General features: G+C 35.6%; 1 protein-coding gene across 1 annotated transcript in view; it reads right to left on the bottom strand.

Moving 5' to 3' along the window:
* The window catches only part of RALGPS2 (Ral GEF with PH domain and SH3 binding motif 2), a 158,237-nt gene that overhangs the window by 81,978 nt on the left and 55,157 nt on the right, over nucleotides 1–21,102 (bottom strand). Inside the window, exons 6-7 of the mRNA XM_069478396.1 lie at nucleotides 17,353–17,442; nucleotides 9,684–9,776 (exon numbers count right to left, since the gene is read on the bottom strand). Of these exons, the coding sequence (XP_069334497.1) occupies nucleotides 9,684–9,776; nucleotides 17,353–17,442 (183 nt within the window). The remainder of the gene's footprint in view (nucleotides 1–9,683; nucleotides 9,777–17,352; nucleotides 17,443–21,102) is intronic.

Below are 21,102 nucleotides of genomic sequence, written 5' to 3'. Positions count from 1 at the left end.
GATATTAAACTATGAGTCTTGTTTTCTTTTCTACCTTTTCAAATCTTTTTCTGATGTTTATAATGTTATCTCTATAATGTCACTTCAATATATTCTGCCCTCCAAAAGAGAGGCGGAGTGGACAAAATACTTCACAGTGTTCTAACTCCACATGCTCTTGGCACCCTCACTCTTCTTCTGGCCAAGAGCATGACAACTGGGGACAAAGCTCTTCACACTTTAACTGGTATTCATGCAGAAGGAAACCCACAGAATTCCAGTTGTTCCTGGCCATATCTCTGATCCCACCTTACCACCACAATCTGTTTTGGAGAAAATCCGGTTGCATGCCTACTCATGTCAGTCACCTAGGAAATGCAAGTTCCCAGATAGCCCCTCATCACTTTGATGTGTACCCCCATACCACACATACAAATGTGTGCATTCACATAAATAAACACTTTATTTTTGACCTTGCATACAAATTATAATCCTTTGCTCATGGCACTCAATTATCATTAGTCCTTGCTATGACTTTGTTAAACTGATTTATCTTTAAATTTTATAACAAATACACATGCATCACATTCCTGCATGAGAATTACATACCAATAACACATATCTACCTATGTGCTCCGTATCCAATTGCCCCAACTATCGTTAAGAAATAAGCAGTAGCCACTATCCTGAATTTTCCGGTTATCATTCCCTCAAATTTTACTTCATTTTTAACTAAAGAGTATCACACTGCTTATAGTCTTTGGCAATATTTGTTTACCCAATATTTTGACATTAAGGTTTCATCTGTGAAGCTGTGATTAGCTATTAGTTCATTCATTTTCACTGTTTCCATGTGTATTTTTTTCCCTTCTATGAAATATCTTTACAATGTTCATTTGTAAGAGTTCTTTATATATTATGGACATAAAGTCTTGATCAGTTACAGTTGTTGCACATATCTTCCCCGATTGTGTCAATTTTAAGATATCTTTTGATGAACAGAAATTCTTACTTTAACGTGGCAAAAACTCACCCATCTTTTCTTTCATTGCTGAAACGTTTTGAATCTTACCTAAAAAAATCCTTATTTTTCCTAAGCCAGAAATCTATTCATGCCAAACCAGAGAGATATTCACCTATTTCCTTCTAAAAATCTTTTAAGTTTTTCCTTTTGCATTTAAGTCTTTCATTAAGTCTTTAATCATCTGACAATGATTTCTGTAAATGGTGTGTAGGGGCTTGATTTCATTTTTTCTCCAAACTAGTAACTAATTTTCCAGTTCCAATTAATAAGTGGTCCCTCATTTCTTCACTAATTTACAATGCCATTACTGTCACATATCGAAGTTCTATAAACACAAGGATCTATTGCTGGGTTCTTCATTGATTCACTGGCAGATATATCTAAACCTGCACAAATCCTATGTTGCCCAAATAATACAATGTATCTTGACATTTGTTAGGGCAGGTGCCCATGTCCCCAAACCCCATTTTCCTCTTCAGGATCATCTTCACTATTCCTGAACCTTTGCATTTCCATATAAATTTTATAATCAATCCCTTTTCCTCAGCATTATTAAAGTATAACTTGCAAATTTAAATTGTAAGGTGTACAACGTGATGTTTTGATATAAGTATATATTGTGAAATGATTACCAAGCTAATTAACATATCCATCACCTCACAGTTACCGTTTGTGTGTGTAAGGTAAGAACATTTAAGATCTACTCATAGCAAATTTCAAGTATACAATATAGTATATTATTAACTACAGTCACCATGCTGCACATCAGATCTTCAGAATTTATTCTTTCTATATAGCTGAAACTGTGCACCCACTGACCAACATCTCCCCATTTCCTCTGCCCCTCAGCAACCATCCTTCTACCTTCTGCTTCTATGAGTTCAATCTGTTCAGATTTCACATATAAGTGAGATCACACAGTGTTTGCCTTTCTGCATCTGGCTTATTTCACTTAGCATAATGATCTCCAAGTTCATCCATATTGTTGCAAATGTCAGGATTTCCTTCTTTAAGGTAAAATAGTATTCCATTGTGTATTTACACTATATTTCTTCTATCCATTAATCCACTGATAGTCACTTAGGTTGTATATCTTGGCTATTGCAAATGCTGCTGCAAAGAACACGGGAGTGCAGATCCCGCTTTGACATACTGCTTTTAATTTTGGGTAAACACCTGGTAGTGAGAGTGCTGGATCATATGGTAATTCTATTTTTAATTTTTTGAGGAACCTCCATACTATTTTCCATAATGGCTGTACCAATTTACATTCCCACCAACACTGTACAAGAGTTTCCTTTTCTAACTACATCATTGCCAACACTTGTTATCTTTTATCTTTTTGATTAGTAGCCATTCTAAAAGGTGAGAAATGATGTCTCGTTGTGGTTTTGATTTGCATTGCTCCGAGGATTAGTGATGTTGAGTACCTTTTCATATATCTGTTGCTCATTAGTATTTCTCTTAAGAAATGTCTATTCAGACACTTTTTAATTGGGTTGTTTTCTTACTATTGCATTGTCTGAGTTCCATATACAGTCACATGCTGCATAATGACGTGTCAGTCAACAACAGATTGCATATACAACAGTGGTCCCATAAGAATATACCATTTTTTTTTAATTTCAGAATATTACAGGGGTACAAATGTTTTGGTTACGTGGATTGCTTTTGTACTACTTGAGTCAAAGTTATAAGTGTGCACCCATCACCCAGATAGCATACATTGTACCCATTAGGTACGATTTCGTCCATCCTCTTCTCCCCCCTCCCACCTGCATGATTTCCATTGAGTTGTACTTCCATCTGTGAACACTAGTGTCGACTGGTTAGTTCCAATTAAATAGTGAGCACATGTGGTGTTTGTTTTTCCATTCTTGCGATAATTCACTTAGGAGGACGGTCTCCAGTTCCACCCAGATTACTGCAAAAGGTATTAATTCACGTTTTTATGGCTGAGTAGTACTCCATGGTGTACATATACCACATTTTATTAATCCACTCATGAAGTGATGGGCACTTGGGTTGATTCCACATCTCTGCGATTGTGAACTGTGCTGCAATAAACATTCCATATTTTTTACGTTCCTTTTCTATATTTAGATGTGCAGATAGTTACCATTGTGTTACAACTGCCTACAGTATTCAGTATAGTAATATGCTGTAAAAGTCTGTAGCCTAGGAGCAATAGGCTATACCACATAGCCTAGGTGTGTAGCAGGCCATACTACCTAGGTTTGTGTAAGTATACTCTATGATGTTTGCAAAACAAAATCATCTAATGAAGCATTTCTCAAAATGTATCCTGGTTGGTTAAGCGATGTTTGACTGTATTTTGGATACTAACCCCTTATCAGATACACAGCTTGCAAATATCATCTCCCATTCCATAGATTGTCTCTTCACTCTGTTGATTGCTTCCTTTGCTATGTAGAGGCTTTTTAGTTTGATACAATCCCATTGTCTATTTTTGTTTCTGTTGCCTGCACTTTTGGGATCATATCCAAAAAAAATCACTGTCTAAACCAGTGTCAAGTACCTTTTCCCCTATGTTTCCTATGTTTTCTTCTAATCATTTTACACTTTCACATTTTGTGTTTAAGAACGTAATCTATTTTGAGTTCATTTTTGTATATGGTGAGAGATAAAGGTCCAATTTCTTTCTTTTATGTGTGAATATCCAGTTTTCCTCGCACCACTTAGTAAAGAGACTATCCTTTCCCCATTGTGGGTTCTTGGCACCTTTGTTGAAGATCAATTGACTATAAATGCATGTATTTATGTCTGGGCTCTTTACTTTGTTCCCTTGGTCTACATGTCTCTTTCATGCTAGTATCATACTGCTTTGATTACTATAGCTTTGTAGTACATTTTAAAATCAAATAGTGTTCTTGCTCAAGATTGCTTTGGCTATTCTTAGTTTATTGTGGTTCCATGTGAATTTTTTTCTATTCCTGTGAAAAATGTCAGTGGAATTTTGATAGGGAGAGCACTTAACCTGTGAATTGCTTGGGCAGTATGGACATTTAACAATATGAATTCTTCCAATCCATAAACACTGGATATCTTTCTATTATTTATGTCTTCTTCAATTTCTTTCATCAATGTTTTATAGTTTACAGCATACAGATCTTTTACCTCCTTGGTTAAATTTACTTCTAAGTATTTTATTCTTTTTGGTGCTATTGAAAATGGGATTGTTTCCTTAATTTCTTTTTCAGATAGTTCATTGTTAGTATACAGAAATGCAACTGATTTTTGTATGCTTCTTTTGTATCTTGGATAGTTATACTGAATTTGTTTATTAGTTCTAACAGTTTTTCAGTGGAATCTTTAGGGTTTCTTATACATATGATTGTGTTACCTGTCCAGACTGGGATTTAGACTGAAGTTGCATTTTATCTGTATACATTTGGGGGGAACTAAAATCTTTAAATTTTCCTATCCATGAACATGGGCTATTGCTCCATCTATTTAGTTCTTTAATGACTTCCTTGAAAGTTTTTTAATTTTCTGCATATAGGTTTTAAACATTTTATTCCATTTATTGTTTGCTATTTTGTTTCTTTTGCTGATACTGTAAATGGTGCCCTTTTAAATGATATTTTTAATTGTTTCAAGTATAACTGATTTTATAAATTGTTCATCTATTCAGCCACCTTAGTAAACTCTATTTTTAAAATTGTGGTGAAATATATATAACATAAAATTGACCATTTTAACTATTTTTTTTGAGACAGAGTCTCACTCTGTTGCCCGGGCTAGAGGGCTGTGGCATCAGCCTAGCTCACAGCAACCTCAAACTCCTGGGCTCAAGCAATCCTCCTGCCTCAGCCTCCCAAGTAGCTGGGACTACAGGCATGTGCCACCATGCCTGACTAATTTTTTTCTATATATTTTTAGTTGTCCAGCTAATTTCTTTCTATTTTTAGTAGAGACGGGGTCTCGCTCTTGCTCAAGCTGGTCTCGGCCTCCCAGAGTGCTGGGATTACAGGCATGAGCCACTGCGCCCGGCCCATTTTAACTATTTTTAAGTGTGCAGTTCAATGGTATTAATTACATTTGCATTGTTGTGCAATTAGCATCACCATCCATCTCCAGAACTTTTTTTTCTCAAACTGAAACTCTATACCCATGAAACAATAACTCCCTATCCCCATTTCCCCCAATCTCTGGCAATCACCAATCATCTTTCTGTCCCTACGAATTTGACTACTCTAGGTACCTCATGTAAGTGTAATCATACAATATTTATTCCTTTGTGTCTGGCTTACTTCACTTAGTATGATGTCTGCAAGGTTCATTTTGGCATAATGTGTTAAAATTTCATTCCTTTTTAAGGCAGAATAATTTTTTATTGCATGTATATACCACATTTCGTCTATTCATTCATCCACTGATAGACTTTTGGGTTGTTTCTCTCTTTTGGCTATTGTGAATAAGGTTGTTATAAACATTTCACTGTTTCTATTCAACAAAGCAATTCTACGTTGAATAGAAACAGTGAAAATGGGCACCCTTTTCCTTGATGTTAAAGGGAATGTTCCTAATATTTCCCCTATGTAGTATGTTGTAGTCTTTTTGGTGTAATCTCTTTATCAGTCAAACCCCACCCCACCAAAAAAAAAAAAAAAACCTACCCCAAGCCTTTCCAACTTTATGCTCTTTAACTCATAGTCCATCTTCTGCAAAACCCCTATCCTTAACCTTTTCTCTAAGCATTCTCTTTCTTGTCTTATAAGCCTTATAACACGGGAGATAGGTTAGCTGTAATCCTTGTTCCTTGCTCTTCGCAATATTCCAACTCAATGTCCCACCTTCTTCATTAAAATTCTCCAGTTTCTATTAAGTTCAAAGCACTAGACCATCGCTGTCCAACGGAATTTTGTGTGATGATGGAAATCGTCTATGTCTGTGCTGTCCAATGATAGCCACTAGCCACATGTGACTACTGAGCACTTGCAAGTGGCTATATGGAACTGAATTTTTAATTTTTAAAAATTTTAATGACTTAAAAATTTTTTTTGAGACAGAATCTTGCTCTGTTGCCTGGGCTAGAGTGCTGTGGTGTCAGCCTAGCTTACAGCAACCTCAGACTCCTGGGCTCAAGTGGTCCTCCTGCCTCAGCCTCCCAAGTAGCTGGGACTACAGGCATGCGCCACCGCGCACAGCCAATTTTTTCTATTTTTAGTTGCCCGGCTAATTTTTTTCTATTTTTAGTAGAGACAGGGTTTCGCTATTGCTCAGGCTGGTCTTGAACTCCTGATCTCAAGCAATCCTCCTACCTCAGCCTCCCAGGATGCTAGGATTACAGACGTGAGCCACCACACTGGCCAATGACTTAAATTTAATAGCTAGCAGCTATTGTAGCTGTACAATGTGGCTAGCAGCTACAATATTAGACAAGAGAGCACCAGATTATAACACTTATGTTACTGTCATTTTTAGACCTACAAGTCACTTTCTCCCTGTTTTAATAGCTGGAGAAAAAGAGCCCATGAACCAATATTATTCTTATCATAAATCTTGGTGATTGCCATCTTCATGGAGATAATCTCCCTATACCTTGGTTTCTAAGTTTCTTGACTTCTCCTCCTCCAATAATCTTATCCTTCCACCAGTCTCAGCTTCTACTCCCTTTTTCATTCTGAATCCAGTAATTATTTGACTCCACTGGGACTTCTAATCCATTGACCATATGACTTTTTCATTGTTCATCTCCTTCCTTTTACTTGATTTAATTTTCTCATCTATCCATAAAACAACTCTTATGTTTTCCCTATTTCATCTCTTGTGCTACCCCTGACTCTTCTGGTATAATAAGCCTAGAAAAATCCCAACTCTGGTTAAACAGTTCTTGGCACTACTGCAAGTTTATGCTGAGCACCTGAATACATAACTTTGCTGACTGGTTTTACTTTAAATTCATGATCAAAATTCTCAAGCAGATCCTTCATAAGGCCTATCGAACCTATTATGTTTTCCTAGTTAATGCCCTCTCACACTCTCCTAAATGACTTACATATCCTTTCCTTTCTTCAAACCTCCAACACCTCTCCCTCATCACTCTCAAAGCAATCAGAACTTCCACAGAATCCCACCACGTAATCTACCAACTTAACATGCATCTGTATCCAAATGCATTCCCTTCCCTCTTGTTAAATGGATAAATTGTTCCTGCTACACTAGAGTCCCAGATCTAATTCCCTTTCATCTAATAGAAGACATCACTGGTGTAACCCCTCAATCTCTTACCATTTTTCCCATTCTACTAGATCACTGCCACCAGCATGACACATACTGTCATGGATGCCATCTCCAAAAACAACAAAACACCACAAATCTTTGGTCTCATATTCCCCTCCAGCTACTGTCAGATTTATCTGCAGCACCCCGCTGCAGCCCATTAGAGTAAAATCCCTCGAAAGCATTCTCTATACTTGCTGTGTCCCACTTCTTCACCATCATTTTGTCAAGTCCAGTTTTTCACCCACCACTGTACTGAAATCTCCCTTGCCAAGGTCACCAGTCCTCTCCAATTGCCAGGTCATCTCAAAGTTTGCACCTTACTCAACTTATTAGTATCATCTGACAAATGCCATCAATCTTTCCTGAACACTTTCTTTACCTGACTGAAAAATTTTGCCCTACCTGTCATTTCCTTTGTTGATTCCTCCTATTTTTCCAATCTCTAAATCTTGGAGGGTCCCAGGGCTTTTCATCTGTGCTCACTCCTTAGGTGAACCCATCTCACTTTAAATAATTTATGCTCATGATCACAAAAATATTTCTCTACCCCAACCACTCCCTTAAACTTATTTATCTGACTCTGACCTTACAGTTCACATGGATGTTTACCAGCCAATTCAAACATATTATGTTTAAAATATAACCCCATTCTACATGCTCCTCTATACCTGAGTGTGAGTAAACAGCATCGCCATTATCTGATTCCCTGCCATCTCTTTGAATTCATCTCCTACCACCCACTACCTTCCTAGCGTATTCCACTCTGTCAACACCGACCACCCTGCTGTTCTTTCTACATATCTGGGCCTATGTACGTGCTATTATCTCTACTTGGAATTCCCATCTCCCTGATAGCCACATAAATGGTTCCCTCAATTCCTCCAAGCCTCTTTCGAATTGTCACTTACCAGAGATTCTCTTACGACATTATATAACACAGTACTGCCTGCTTTCCTTTCTACCACATTTTACTCTGTTTGTCTTCAGAGCATTTACTACTTATAATTTACCACTTATAATATATCATTTATTTATTTACAATTTCTTTTTCCCCAGGAGAATGTTAGCTGTATTAGAATGGGACTTTGTCTAGATTGTACACTACTGTAAGTCAAGCAATTAGGGCCTGGCACAGTGTGGAATATTATAAAATTTAATACAAACACCAAAAGTTTTATTGAAATAAATAACAGAGCTGTTACCAAATAAAAGTTGTTCTTTTCCATGCAAATACATGAGGGAAACAACGAAAATATCTTCAAGCAAAACAAAAATTAACTTGAGGGAAATGTATTTCATCTCTAAACCACAGTGTAAGTCAGAGTATAATTCTTTTCACTAAAACTTTAAAGATGGAATTCATAATTGTATATTTATAATCATTTCCATTCTTCTACTAAATTCAAATTTTAAAAAAAGAGAATAAAGCAATCATTATTAAAAAGAATTTTTAAAGTAAGAAAACCCTTCGCCCAGGTGTTTCTATAATACAAATGAAACATAAAAAGGATCACAAGCTTTTCCACATTAATGTTTTCCCAATATAGAAAGCTATAATGGTTTTCATCAGAAACATCTGTCTCTTCAGATGCTATGAGAAGCAAAAGCAGCACTTGGTTAATTAAAAACAAAGTTATATTTTAGTAATGAAAAAAGTAGTTTTAAAAAGTCAGTCATGTTTTTAGGGCAGGACCTTAAAAACATAATAATCCTTTGTACAAAATGTAACAGACTCTAAACAAAATCATTGCTCTTTAACATTAAAGAATAGCATTGAATATAAATAAATGTAATTGAATGTAAAGTTTTACTTATATAAAATCTAAAATAAAAATATCTGGAAAGATTGAGTCCAGTATCATGTCACTTCAATACTGAAAATACATAGATTTGTAAAGGTCAAAATTCATACTCTGACCTTGTCAAAGTAATAGAACGAAATATGATTAACATAACAATAGGAGACTGTGCAGCAACATCAAATAATTCCATGTTAACTATCAGATTTTCTGTTACTCCCAAGGAATAAAAAAATTTGTTTTTTGAAACTTAGAATTTAGAACGCCTCAAACTTTCCAAAAGCATAATCTTTACATGATTAAATGCAATTTTTTGCATTCATACTTCCCCATCAGCTGATGGAAATACTATGTTGTCAAAGATGCTTACTTATCATTTTGTAGACAAAAATGATTCTCTAAAAGAGCAGAAACCAAGCACCAAAATGTAATCTACCCAAAAATTATCTTACAAACCTGATGCAATGCTTAAGGAGAGAAAATGTATGTTTCAAAGAACAAAATACAAAGGAATTTAAAACTCCTTATCTATGATCATAATATTAATCTTACTAAGAACTACAAAAGAAACTAATACTTCTTTACTTCCCACAGGAAGTATAACCTTTCATTAACTAAGGAAGATTACTCACCGCCCATGTTTTAGTCAACCTGAAAATTGGGGCACTCTGTAAGCCAGAAACCACTGCCATAAGTGCATGAAGGTTATTCAGCTCATATAGTTTCTGAAGATTTAAGAAAATGGGGGAGAGGGATGAAAAATAAACAACATGAATATAGGAAAAATATAGATTAACAAGTACAATCTAGGTAACTGGTAGTGTTTCAGTGTTTATTACTCTCATTGTTGAGATCTGTCTTTCACTTTTTATTTTTGTTTCTTTAAGAGATAGGGTCTTTCTGTATCACCCAGGTTGGAGCGCAGTGACATAATCATAGCTTACTGCAACTTCAAATTCTGGACTCAAGTGATCCTCCAGCCTCAGCCTCCAGAATAGCTGGGACCATAGGTACACACCACCACACCTTGCTAATTTTCTTCTTTTTTGCTATGTTGCCCGGGCTGGTCTCAAATTCCTGGCCTCAAGCACTCCTCCCACCTCAGCCTCCTGAAGTGCTAGGATTATAGGCATGAGCCACCATGCCTGGCCAGAGATCTGTCTTTAGAGAACTCACTATGCTTACAATAAGTTGCTTTAGGGCCACAATAGAACTTCATGTTCTACCCTGGCATTGTCCCCATTCTCTGAGAATAAATCTACCTCTATTTGGGTAATATATTTAAAAAACCAAAATTATGGCTCAGTGTCAAGGTTACCTGGTATGATCATGCACCCTGGTTCCTAGTAAGCAGTTTCCTTCCTTATACTGAAATATTACTAAGCCTCTGCTTTATGTTCCAAGTTTCAAGAAAATCTATACCCAGGATCCTAATCTGGTTTCTTACCCAGTACTCTCATTATGCCAGGGCTAGGATTCAAACCTGCTTTCCACAGTCCTCCTCAATTTCCTGCCTTTTTCTGCCCAAATTCCCAGATCCTTTGTTCCTCATTCATGCTGGGACATTGTTTTTACAGTTTGCATGCAGAAAACTCCTATCTAACACTAAGTTCCGGCAATTTGCCAAGAGGTCTACTTGACATTTATTGCTAATTTCCTGGATTTTTCCATACTATCTGATGCTTACATCCCAAAGGTTTAGACAGTCTAAAATGACTGTCTAAAAATCAGTCATTTTAGGACTGTCCTAACCCTACTACCAGGTAAGCCTCAGGTACAAAAAGTACTGTGGATGGGTCATTTAATTGAAAACCCAAAGGAAAAAAAAACAAAAACAAAAACATAAAACAGAACATAAACCTTCACACAAGAAGGTTATATAATCTAATTGGGAAACTATATATTCAGTAAACATATGTTTAGCATTTACTATAGACCAGGCACCATATTTGACTCTGTATATAAAAAAATGAAAAAAACTTATCAGGAAGCTTCAGTCTAGTGAGACAGACAGACAGGAAGACAAATACAAATATAATCTTCTTATTTATAGAATGAAAGTATACACAGGGCATAAAGCAAGAAAAATGAATGCATATTCCACAAAAATGTTCCTAACAGCTTTATTCATAAAAGCCAAAAATAAAAACAACTCAAATGTCCATTAATAAGAAAACGATAAGTTGTGGAATACATTAGAAATCTAGTTGGTAAGAAAAGAATGGACTATTGATAACATGCAACATGGATGACTCTCAAAAATACGATGGTGAGCAAAAGAAGCCAGCCATAAGAGAGCACATTCTACCTGATCCCATTTATATAAATTTCAAGAATAGCCTTCATCTATAGGGTTGTGGTGGTGGGGTGAGTTGGTGGGGCAGGATGGGGAGCAGTGTTATTTGGGAAAGTGCTTGAAGGAATGTTGTGAACTGATGGGAATACACTGCATCTTGATCTGGATAGTGGCTAGAAGGATATACAAATAAATTATACTTTATCAAGATATACTCCCTTAAAATGTACACATTATAATATGAGCACTTTAAATAATCACAAAAGCTACCAGAAAAAGAGAGCAGAATTGAACAGAGATTAATGTATTGTCAGGCTGGCATCACCCTGAGGTACTGGACAGAAATGGAACCAAACCCACTCTGAAGGTATCCATCTGTCAAAGTGAGGTCATAAAGGTTGGCACTAATCCAATGTGACTAGTGCCCTTAAGAAAGGGGAAATTTGAATCACACAAAGATATGCTTACAGGAAAGAGGATGTGAGGATACAGGGAAAATGCCATGTGAACATGAAGACACTCATCTACAAAACAAGGAAAGAGGCCTGGAACAGATCTTTTTGTCACAGCTCTCAGAAGGAACCAACCCTGTCAACACTTGACTTTGGACTTCTAGCCTTCAGGACTTTGAGACAATAAAGTTATGTTGTTTAAGCCCCAGTCTATTGTACTTTTTAAGGCAGGCTTAGCAAAATAATACAGAATTCTGGAAATTCTGTCTCAAGGCTGCCTTCAAACTCAAAACTGCAACATCAACTGCCAGAATTCCCAGCCTGCTGGCCAGTCCTACAGATTTCAGACTTGCCAGCTCCCGCAATTACATGTACTAATTCCTTAAAATGTTAAAAATACACCCATACACACCTATATGTCACATTGTTTCTATTTTTCTGGAGACTGTTATCTAATATAGCACCGTAATCCAAAGAATTCCCATAAAGTTTATAGAAATATGAACTCAAAAAAAAAAAAAAAAAAAAACCACACACACACAAGGAGATAAGAATTTACAAGTAGAGAGCAACAATTTTAAAAACTGGCCTCAAAAAAAATTAAGATTAGGCAGGGCGAGGTGGCTCACGCCTGTAATCCTAGCACTGTGGGAGGCCGAGGCGGGAAGATAGCTTGAGCTCAGGAGTTTGAGATCACCCTGAGAAAAAGCAAGACGCCGTCTCTATTAAAAATAGAAAAAATTAGCTGGGTGTGGTGGCACGTGCCTGTAGCCCAGGAGTTTGAGGTTGCTGTAAGCTAGGCTGATGCCACGACACTCTAGCCCAGGCAACAGAGCAAGACCCTGTCTCAAAAAAACCCCAGAAGATTAAATATGAAGAAATTATCCAGAATGTAACACAGATGCTAAAGACGGGGGGAGGGGGGGTGAAACCAAGGTGAGAAGACATGAAAGAGCAAGAAAGACTGATATTTATCTAGTCAGAGTTGGCAGAAGGAGGTGATAAAAAATAATGGACTAGAAACAATATTTGAGAGAGAACAGCAGAGAATTTTCTCGAATTACTGAAAGACATTAATTCCTAGGGGCAGGAAGCTAAAGGAATCCCAGGCAGAGTAAATATAAAAAAAATCCAAAGTTAGATGTGTTATACTAGGCCTGGTTAGTACTTGGATGGGAGATGTGTTATACTGAAAGTGTAGAATAACAAAGGCAAAAGATTTTAAAAGCAAAATTAAATGAATAGCTGAGTTCTTAATAGCACCAATGGAAGCTTGAGTACTATGGAACAGTATCTGTGGCTAAGAAAAAAAATATCTATCAGTCTAGAATAGCATTTTTCAAGAACAAAGGTGACATAAAGATGCTTCCAGAGAAAATAAGATAAAGGAAGCCTTAAAAAGGAAAGATTTTGAGGCTGGGCGCGGTGGCTCACGCCTGTAATCCTAGCACTCTGGGAGACCGAGGTGGGCGGATGGTTTGAGCTCAGGAGTTCGAGACCAGCCTGAGCAAGAGCGAGACCCCATCTCTACTAAAAACAGAAAGAAATTATATGGACAGCTAAAAAATATATAGAGAGAAAAATCAGCCAGACATGGTGGCACATGCCTCTAGTCCCAGCTACTCGGGAGGCTGAGGCAGAAGGATCGCTTGAGCCCAGGAGTTTGAGGTTGCTGTGAGCTAGGCTGACGCCACGGCACTCTAGCCTGGGCAACAGAGCGAGACTTTGTCTCGAAAAAAAAAAAAAAAAGGAAAGATTTTTAAAAAATGATACCAGAATAATTTTTCATATGGAAAAATATGAAACAGAATCCATAGCTCATATTACATATAAAAATTTATTCCAGGTGGATTAAATACTCAAGTACCCAAATCAAAGCTATAAAACATTTAAAGAATAATATAAGGGAATATCTCTGACACTCTCAGACGTTAGAGCAAGATTTCTTAAATGAGATATTGTTAAATTACACAATAAAAATTACCTAACTGCTATGGTCTGAATGTTTGTATCCCCCTCAAATTCTTATGATGAGACCTAGCCCCCAGTGTGAGAATAGTAAGAGGTAGAGCCTTTAGCTCCACCCTCATGATTTGGATTAGTGTCCTTATGGAAGAGGCTGCAGAGAGCTGCCTTGCCCCTTGCACCACGTGAGGACACAAAAAGAAGGTGTCATCTATGAGGAATGGGCCCTAAAAAGACACTGTCTCTGCTGGCGCCTTGATGTTCAACTTGATCTTCATATTTCTCCAAAACCACGAGAAATAAATGCTTTTTGTTTATCAGCCATACAGTGTATAGTATTTTTGTTATAGTAGCCCAAACAGACTAAGATAGAAATTGAAGATGAATAAATTTGACTGCTAAAATTAAGAATATCTATATCAAGAGATAACATGAAAAAAGTAGTAAGACAAGCCACAAATAGGAGGATGTATGCAAAGCATGTAAGAACTGGCATCCAGAGTTATATAAAGAAATCTTATAAAAATCAATAAAAGAACAATATCAAAATAGAAAATTGCTGAAAGATCTTGAACAAACCTTTCAGGAGCGAAAACCTAAATGGCCAACATAGAAAAATGTTCATTCCTATCAGATTCAATGAAAGGCAATCAAAACTAAAATGAAATATATTTCACACCTACCAGAATTGGCAACAATGAAAAATTCTGACAATATCAAGTGGTGACAAGGATGTGGAACGGGAACCTTCATGCATTGCTAGTGATGGCATATATTAGTATAACTAGCTGGGAAAACAAAGCTAAAGAGATGAATATACCCTATGATTCAGCAATTTTACTGCTAAATATGAACTCTATATTTCTAGGGCTTCAGCACTGACATAAGCACCAAGAGACTCATATGAGAATGCTTATAGCAACAGTGTTTATGATATCAAAAATCTGGAAACGATCCAAACTAGAGTATATTGAATAATTTGTAGTATATGCAAACAACAGGATTCTCTACAACAGAGGTACTCCCAAAACCATTAGGTAACATTGCTGAGCAAAAAAAAAAAAAAAAAAAAGTTATAAAAGTAAATGTAGAATAATTCAATTTAAACAATATCCCAAAGCATATATTTACAAAAACATATTATTCAGGAACATATATGGAGAGTAAAACTATAAAAAAAAAGCAAACAAAAATTCAGGCCAGTGGTTCCCTTTGCAGTAGAAGGGAAGGAGACTGCACATGAAGAGGCATATGGATATTCAAAGTTGGGCAGTGAGTACATGGGTATTCACCTTATCGCTCTTTAGATACCTTAAGTATTTTTACAAATATTCTTTTGTATCTATGTGATGGTAATTTTTATGCAACAACGTGGCTAGACCATAGTACCAGTTATTTAATCAAATATTACCTGGATACTGTCATGAAGATATTTTGTAAATGTGGTTAACATCTACCATCACTTGACTTCAAGTAAAAGAGAATACACTTGATAATACGAGTGGCTCTCATTCAATCCGTTGAAAGGCCTTAACAGTGAAAGCTGAAAAAGTAGACATTTTGTCTCAAGACTACCCCCTAAATTCCTGCCTGAGTTTCTAGCCTGTTGGCCTGCCCTACACATTTCAGATTTGCCAGTCTCTACAATCACATGAGCCAATTTCTTAAATCTATTTATACATTTTATACTTAAACCTATACATGTTTATACAGAATGCTATGGTTCTGTCTCTCTGGAGAACACTGACGGATATACCCTATACTAAAGGAAGAGACAGACCTGTCAGTTTTATGACAAACTGAATACAGAAGACAGAAATTCAAAATAGAGGGATTAAAGAGTCAGTGATGAGAAAAAAATAATTATGAATTTAGGGCTTAGGATGAAGGCAAGTGCTGTCAAAAATAACTAAAAGTCTAAGTAGTCTGAACTGGAATTAAATGATTGCTTGATGAGAAGGATAGTGGTAGGTTTGAAGAGCAAATTTTGGTGATTTTAGGTGAAACATACAAGTAAATTAAAAAACTAACAAAAATATAGAAACAATAATGGAAATTCAGAATCTATAGAGAAAATTCATTAATTTCTATTAGCTAAAAACTAATATTTACCTAACATATCACAAAGAATATTTCTAAAAATTTTATGACACTTTTACAAAATGTAAAATTTATAGAAGGCTAGCTCTGCCACCTAGTGCCACAGAATTTGTTAGAATACAATTGCTCCCATGTGCTCAAGGAAAATATGGAAGAGTTATGGCTTACAGTAATTATAAACATGGTATCCTCATTTTAGTCTACTTTCTTTCATTCACAGGTGAAATAAGTTATATGTTCATTACAATAATAATGAAGAATGAATGTGGCTATAATTACCATACTTCTTAATGAAGTTATTAAAGGAAACTAAAAATATTTCACCCCAAAATATACTTCTTTGACATATTTTGAGATGGCTATTCACAGGGCCAGAATCTACATTGGTAAATTGGCTTTCTCTGAAGCTCCCTCCCTGGTCAGGATCTAGGAAAGATTAACTCAACCACAGGCTACCATCTATTCTTTCTGAGGGCAGCTCTGAGATTACCTGAGGCATCTTCTTCTGCACAACAGGACAGCCTTTGCTTGACAAGGTTTCCTCCCTTCAAGCTCCTATAACCTGAGAGCCGCCTCCCTCAGAGGCCAGAGAAACTTGGTCCCAGACCACTGTTCTGTAGCTTCACTCATTTCCCCTGAAAATCATGTACTCCAACTCCCCCACCCGTCAAATCTCCCTTCTCTCCAACGAAGAGGATATTTAAGTGTCAACCATCTGGTTCTCCTTTGAGTTTATATTTTGTATGACTCTTATGCACATCTTTGCATGTAATAAATCTGTTATGCTTTCCTCTGGTTAACCTATCTTTTGTTATAGGGGTATAGTCCTTGGCCCTTTATGATGGGGAGGGAGGGTCTCACTCCCCTTTTAACCCTACAACATAAATTTGGAATTGTTACAAGTTTTTCTAAAATCTTGGTATCCTCTTATAGAACGTCTCATTCTATCCTCCTCTCTAAATTCTATCTTTGAAATCCATACTTCCTTTCTCTTGCTGCATTAATTATCTACACCACACAATAACTGCTCAGTTAACATATGTGTTAACATCACATATACTATTCTTTTAAAAACGAAGTCTTATTCTCCACATGGCTGGAAGAGTGATCTATTTCAGAAGCAAAAAACTGATACGTAGTCTCTTTCTTAATCCTATATGGCTTTCTTCCATCACTTGCAGAATATTCCAATATTTTATAAATATCACACTTTACCATAATCTGACCTCTGTCTACTTAATCCAATGAAACAGATCATGTAATTCAGCTACTCACGGAGAGGGAGGAAGGATATATAAAAAAGGGAAAAAAACAGGAAGAATAAAGGAAAAAGGCAGAGAAAACGGGCATCCAATTTTAAGATTGACTTATATTAATTAACAGGCCTTATTTTTGTAGTACCAATAAACAGTAAATAAAGTAACACAGGCAAATATTCACTTACAAACATATATGAATGGTTGAACTCAAAAATAAAGTTTTTCTTACCTTAGCAGTTTTAATATAGTGGCTCAAAACTTCTGCTCTAATTTTTAATGTTTGAGCATGAAGAATCTCTCTAACAACCCAAAAGCTTACCTGTAAATAAAAATTTAAAATAAACATCATTATGAGTTTTAATTTGTAAACATTAACATAAATTTTTTCTAAGAGGATGCAGTACAGACCAGGTGATGCAACATGAGCAGTATACAAATAGAAACGTTTTTTTTTTGCTACACGTTAGACCATTTTGGTAGAATTAAGTAAGCTCTAAAATCAAATATTGTAAAAGATGCTACTTATAGCATGTTTTTCTGTGATTATGTAATCCTTCATTGCCATTTATCTACATTGAGCAGAATCATTAAGTGTAAAGATTCCAAGTATGGTTTTCTTGATATAAATAAAACAAAATATCATAAAGAAGAAAATATACCTTTAAGTTAGCATTCTAAAATTAAGATGGTATTTTAAAAATTTTGTAATGCTTTCAAACTCAATCAAACCATCTTCTTGATTTCTTTAAAAAACATTAAAACTTGTTTATCAGAAAGTAGATTAAATCTGTAACATTAAAATGCTCTACTCTGGTGAAAACTGTTTGCTTATAATATGATATAATGTATACATAATACATCATAATGCATTTACTATGAAAATAAAGTCAAAGCACTGTAAGTTGGCTCAAAGTTACACAAATCTAAAAACAGGATGTGGTTCCAAATCTTAGTGCAAAAGATAATGTCACTGTGTCGTATTTCCTCATGTTTTTTAATGAGAAATATTTCAGATTTTACTAGTAATTTTCATCCATGAATAACTGTCTCTCCATATATTTTACATATATTTTATATGTGTACATGTAAATATAAAGCATATGTATTTTACAAAGTCATCTCAATACTTGTTATTATATTTGGGCTCCTGGTGGCAATAATTCTCTCAAAATCTATTAAGGTTTACTTCTAAAAAATACCAAAAGTTACACTGTAGATATTTTAACAATAATCTTAGCAAATACCAACTATTAATTCAAATATAAACTGCATGATCACTGACTTAATTAAATTTAATAACAGATAAATTTTAAGACAAATACTATGGTGATTTTTATTTATTTATTTTTCTAGAGGCTGGGTCTCACTATGATGCGCGATTCTCCTGCATCAGCTCTCTGAGTAGCTGGGACTACAGGTGAGTGCCACCACACATGGCCAAGACAAATACCATGGTGATTTTAAAACACAAATTCTTTGTCACTCCTCTCATCAAAAGCTGGGGTGTATGTCACCTCTCATGGAATCTGGGCAGGCCTATCACTTTGATGAACACAGTATTAGTGAAATTGATGTTGCAGGATGGCATCATAAAAGACTATGCAGCCTCTGCCTTGATTGCTGGAACATTCTATCTGGAAGCCCTAGGTAACAGGTAAAAAGTCCAGCCACCCTGAAACCACCATGCTGGACAGGCTAAGTATAGGTGCACCCCAACTGACAGTCCCCGTTAAAGCCAACCACACTGGAGAATAATGACCCAGAATAATTAACACCAAGACATAGTTTAATAAAATCACTGGACTTGTAAGAAAAAATCTTTTGGCCATCCAAACAAAAAGAGAAAATGATTTTTTAAAGAAAAGAAAATTTAATTATCATCAGACTTTTCAAAAGCAACATTTTATGCCAGAAAAAAAAAAAGCGCAACATATCAAAGATTAATCAAGGAAAGAAAATATGAGCAAGGATTTTTTTATCCAGTAAAAGTGAATTTTACCTATAAACATAGGCAAACTTGGCAACAGGTAAGAACTCTGGAATTATTGTTCCAATGAGTCCTTACTATGTTTCACATAACCAAAATGACTACAGAAACACAAACATAAGGATGGTAGTTGAGTGCCCAATAAAAACTTTTTCACAGAACTAAGACTAAAATGAGGGTTTTATGATACCTATGTACTGAGACAATATATAGTACAATTATGAAAAAACAGGAAGGGGAGAATAGAGAGAACATATGCAAAACACACACCTGATATGTGTTTTCCACAATAATATTGTGGGGTGGTGGTGAGAGTATTGTTATTCTGAGACTGTTGTTTGTTATATAGGATAAAGCACATGAGTAAAACCTTAAAAACCAAGATTCTGGGTGTGGAAGAAAAAACATACAGATGTAATATAGAAAAGTTGAAGTAAAAACTCTAGTCCTAAATCTGAGTTCCTGAACCTGAAGTATCAATATGAATTTATGAGATATTTCATCTTTAAATCGCTCCGTATGTGTGATATACAGATATCCCAGCTATTAGAAATCATGGTCACCCAAATATCAATGAGCATCCCTAGCATCCAGATCCATTTCCCACTGTAAGAAACCAGGGCTTCTTAAAGGAACGTTGGGGCTAGGGGGCAAGGGGCCAGAAACATACAAAATCAACAGGCAACATCTTGGCATACTGGCAAGGAAACTATGAAAGACTACTAGAGTCATTACAAAAGACATGAAAATCAATCTCAAGAGATTCCCACTGGCCAAAAATGGGACAATATGACAGTATGAGTTTCAATAGGGATAATAATTACAATGGATTGAAACTCATCCTGTATGTTTAAATCTATGAATTTATAATCATATTAAAAAAATTATTTGGTCACCATGAGAGGATGGCAGAACACCAATTCATTATCTTCAAAACTGAAAAATAAAGGGAAAGAATTCCATTTCCTTCCTTAACCTTCCTTTCCTATAAGAATGGACCTATGGGTAAACAAATGCCAGATAAAAGAAAATATCTCTTCATAAAAGCATTTGAACTAATAGAGAAGAAATAATGAAATGAGAATTCACATTTTTACAATCTCAATGAATCTACATATAACTGCTGTCATCACCAAAGAGACAACCAGATATTATGTGCCTCCTGTTGAAAAATACAAATCAACCTATATTCTTGCCAAAGGGACTGACCCTGATGGAACTCTTGGAACCTGCAGCTAAATCGCAGAAAACACAGAACATGTTATACTGCAGTGAATGCCATCTAGGCTGTAGGAGACTACATAGGTCAAATTGCCTGGGTTCCTCAATAGACAAATGGTAAAGAAAGAAAAGGAATAAAGGGGGATATTGCAGATTTAGAAGTCTTCACCAAATTTTAAAAATTGGCAACTGAACTGCAGTGTTAGGGATTCAAAGTTAGGTGATAAAACTATAAAAAGAAAATACAAGGAGTGAGTACTGTGTAAGTCAGGACAGTGGTTACTTGTGAAGGAAGAAGAGTATGATTGGGATGAGATACATGGAGGGGACTTCTAGGATAGTTGGCAAATTTTTGTTTTTCAACCTGGGTAGTGATTACACAGATATTCACCTGACAATAATTTAGTAAATCATACATTTGTTTTGTTTTCTGTATTTGTGTTTTATTTTACAATAAGTAGTTTAAAGCAAGTAAGAACTAGGAGGATAAAAAAATGGCTAGGGAGATTGGGAAATAGCAGAACTTCTAAAAATAAAAAAAAGTGAAATTAAAACTAAGAAGATTCTGGAGATCTACTGTACAGAATGGTGACTATAATTGATAATGATGTATAATATAATTTAAAATTGTTAAGAGTGGATTTTAAACATTCTAATCACAAAAAATATAAGTATGTAAAATGATAGATGTTAGTTAGCCTGATTTGATCATTCTACTATGTATACATATGTCAAAAATCGCATTGTATACTGTAAATATAAACAATTCGC

Source organism: Eulemur rufifrons, chromosome 8 (assembly GCF_041146395.1).
Source record: "Eulemur rufifrons isolate Redbay chromosome 8, OSU_ERuf_1, whole genome shotgun sequence".
NCBI classification, from domain to species: Eukaryota; Metazoa; Chordata; class Mammalia; order Primates; family Lemuridae; genus Eulemur; species Eulemur rufifrons.
Note: the sequence above shows the minus strand (reverse complement) of the source record. Positions and strands in the feature narration are given on the sequence as shown.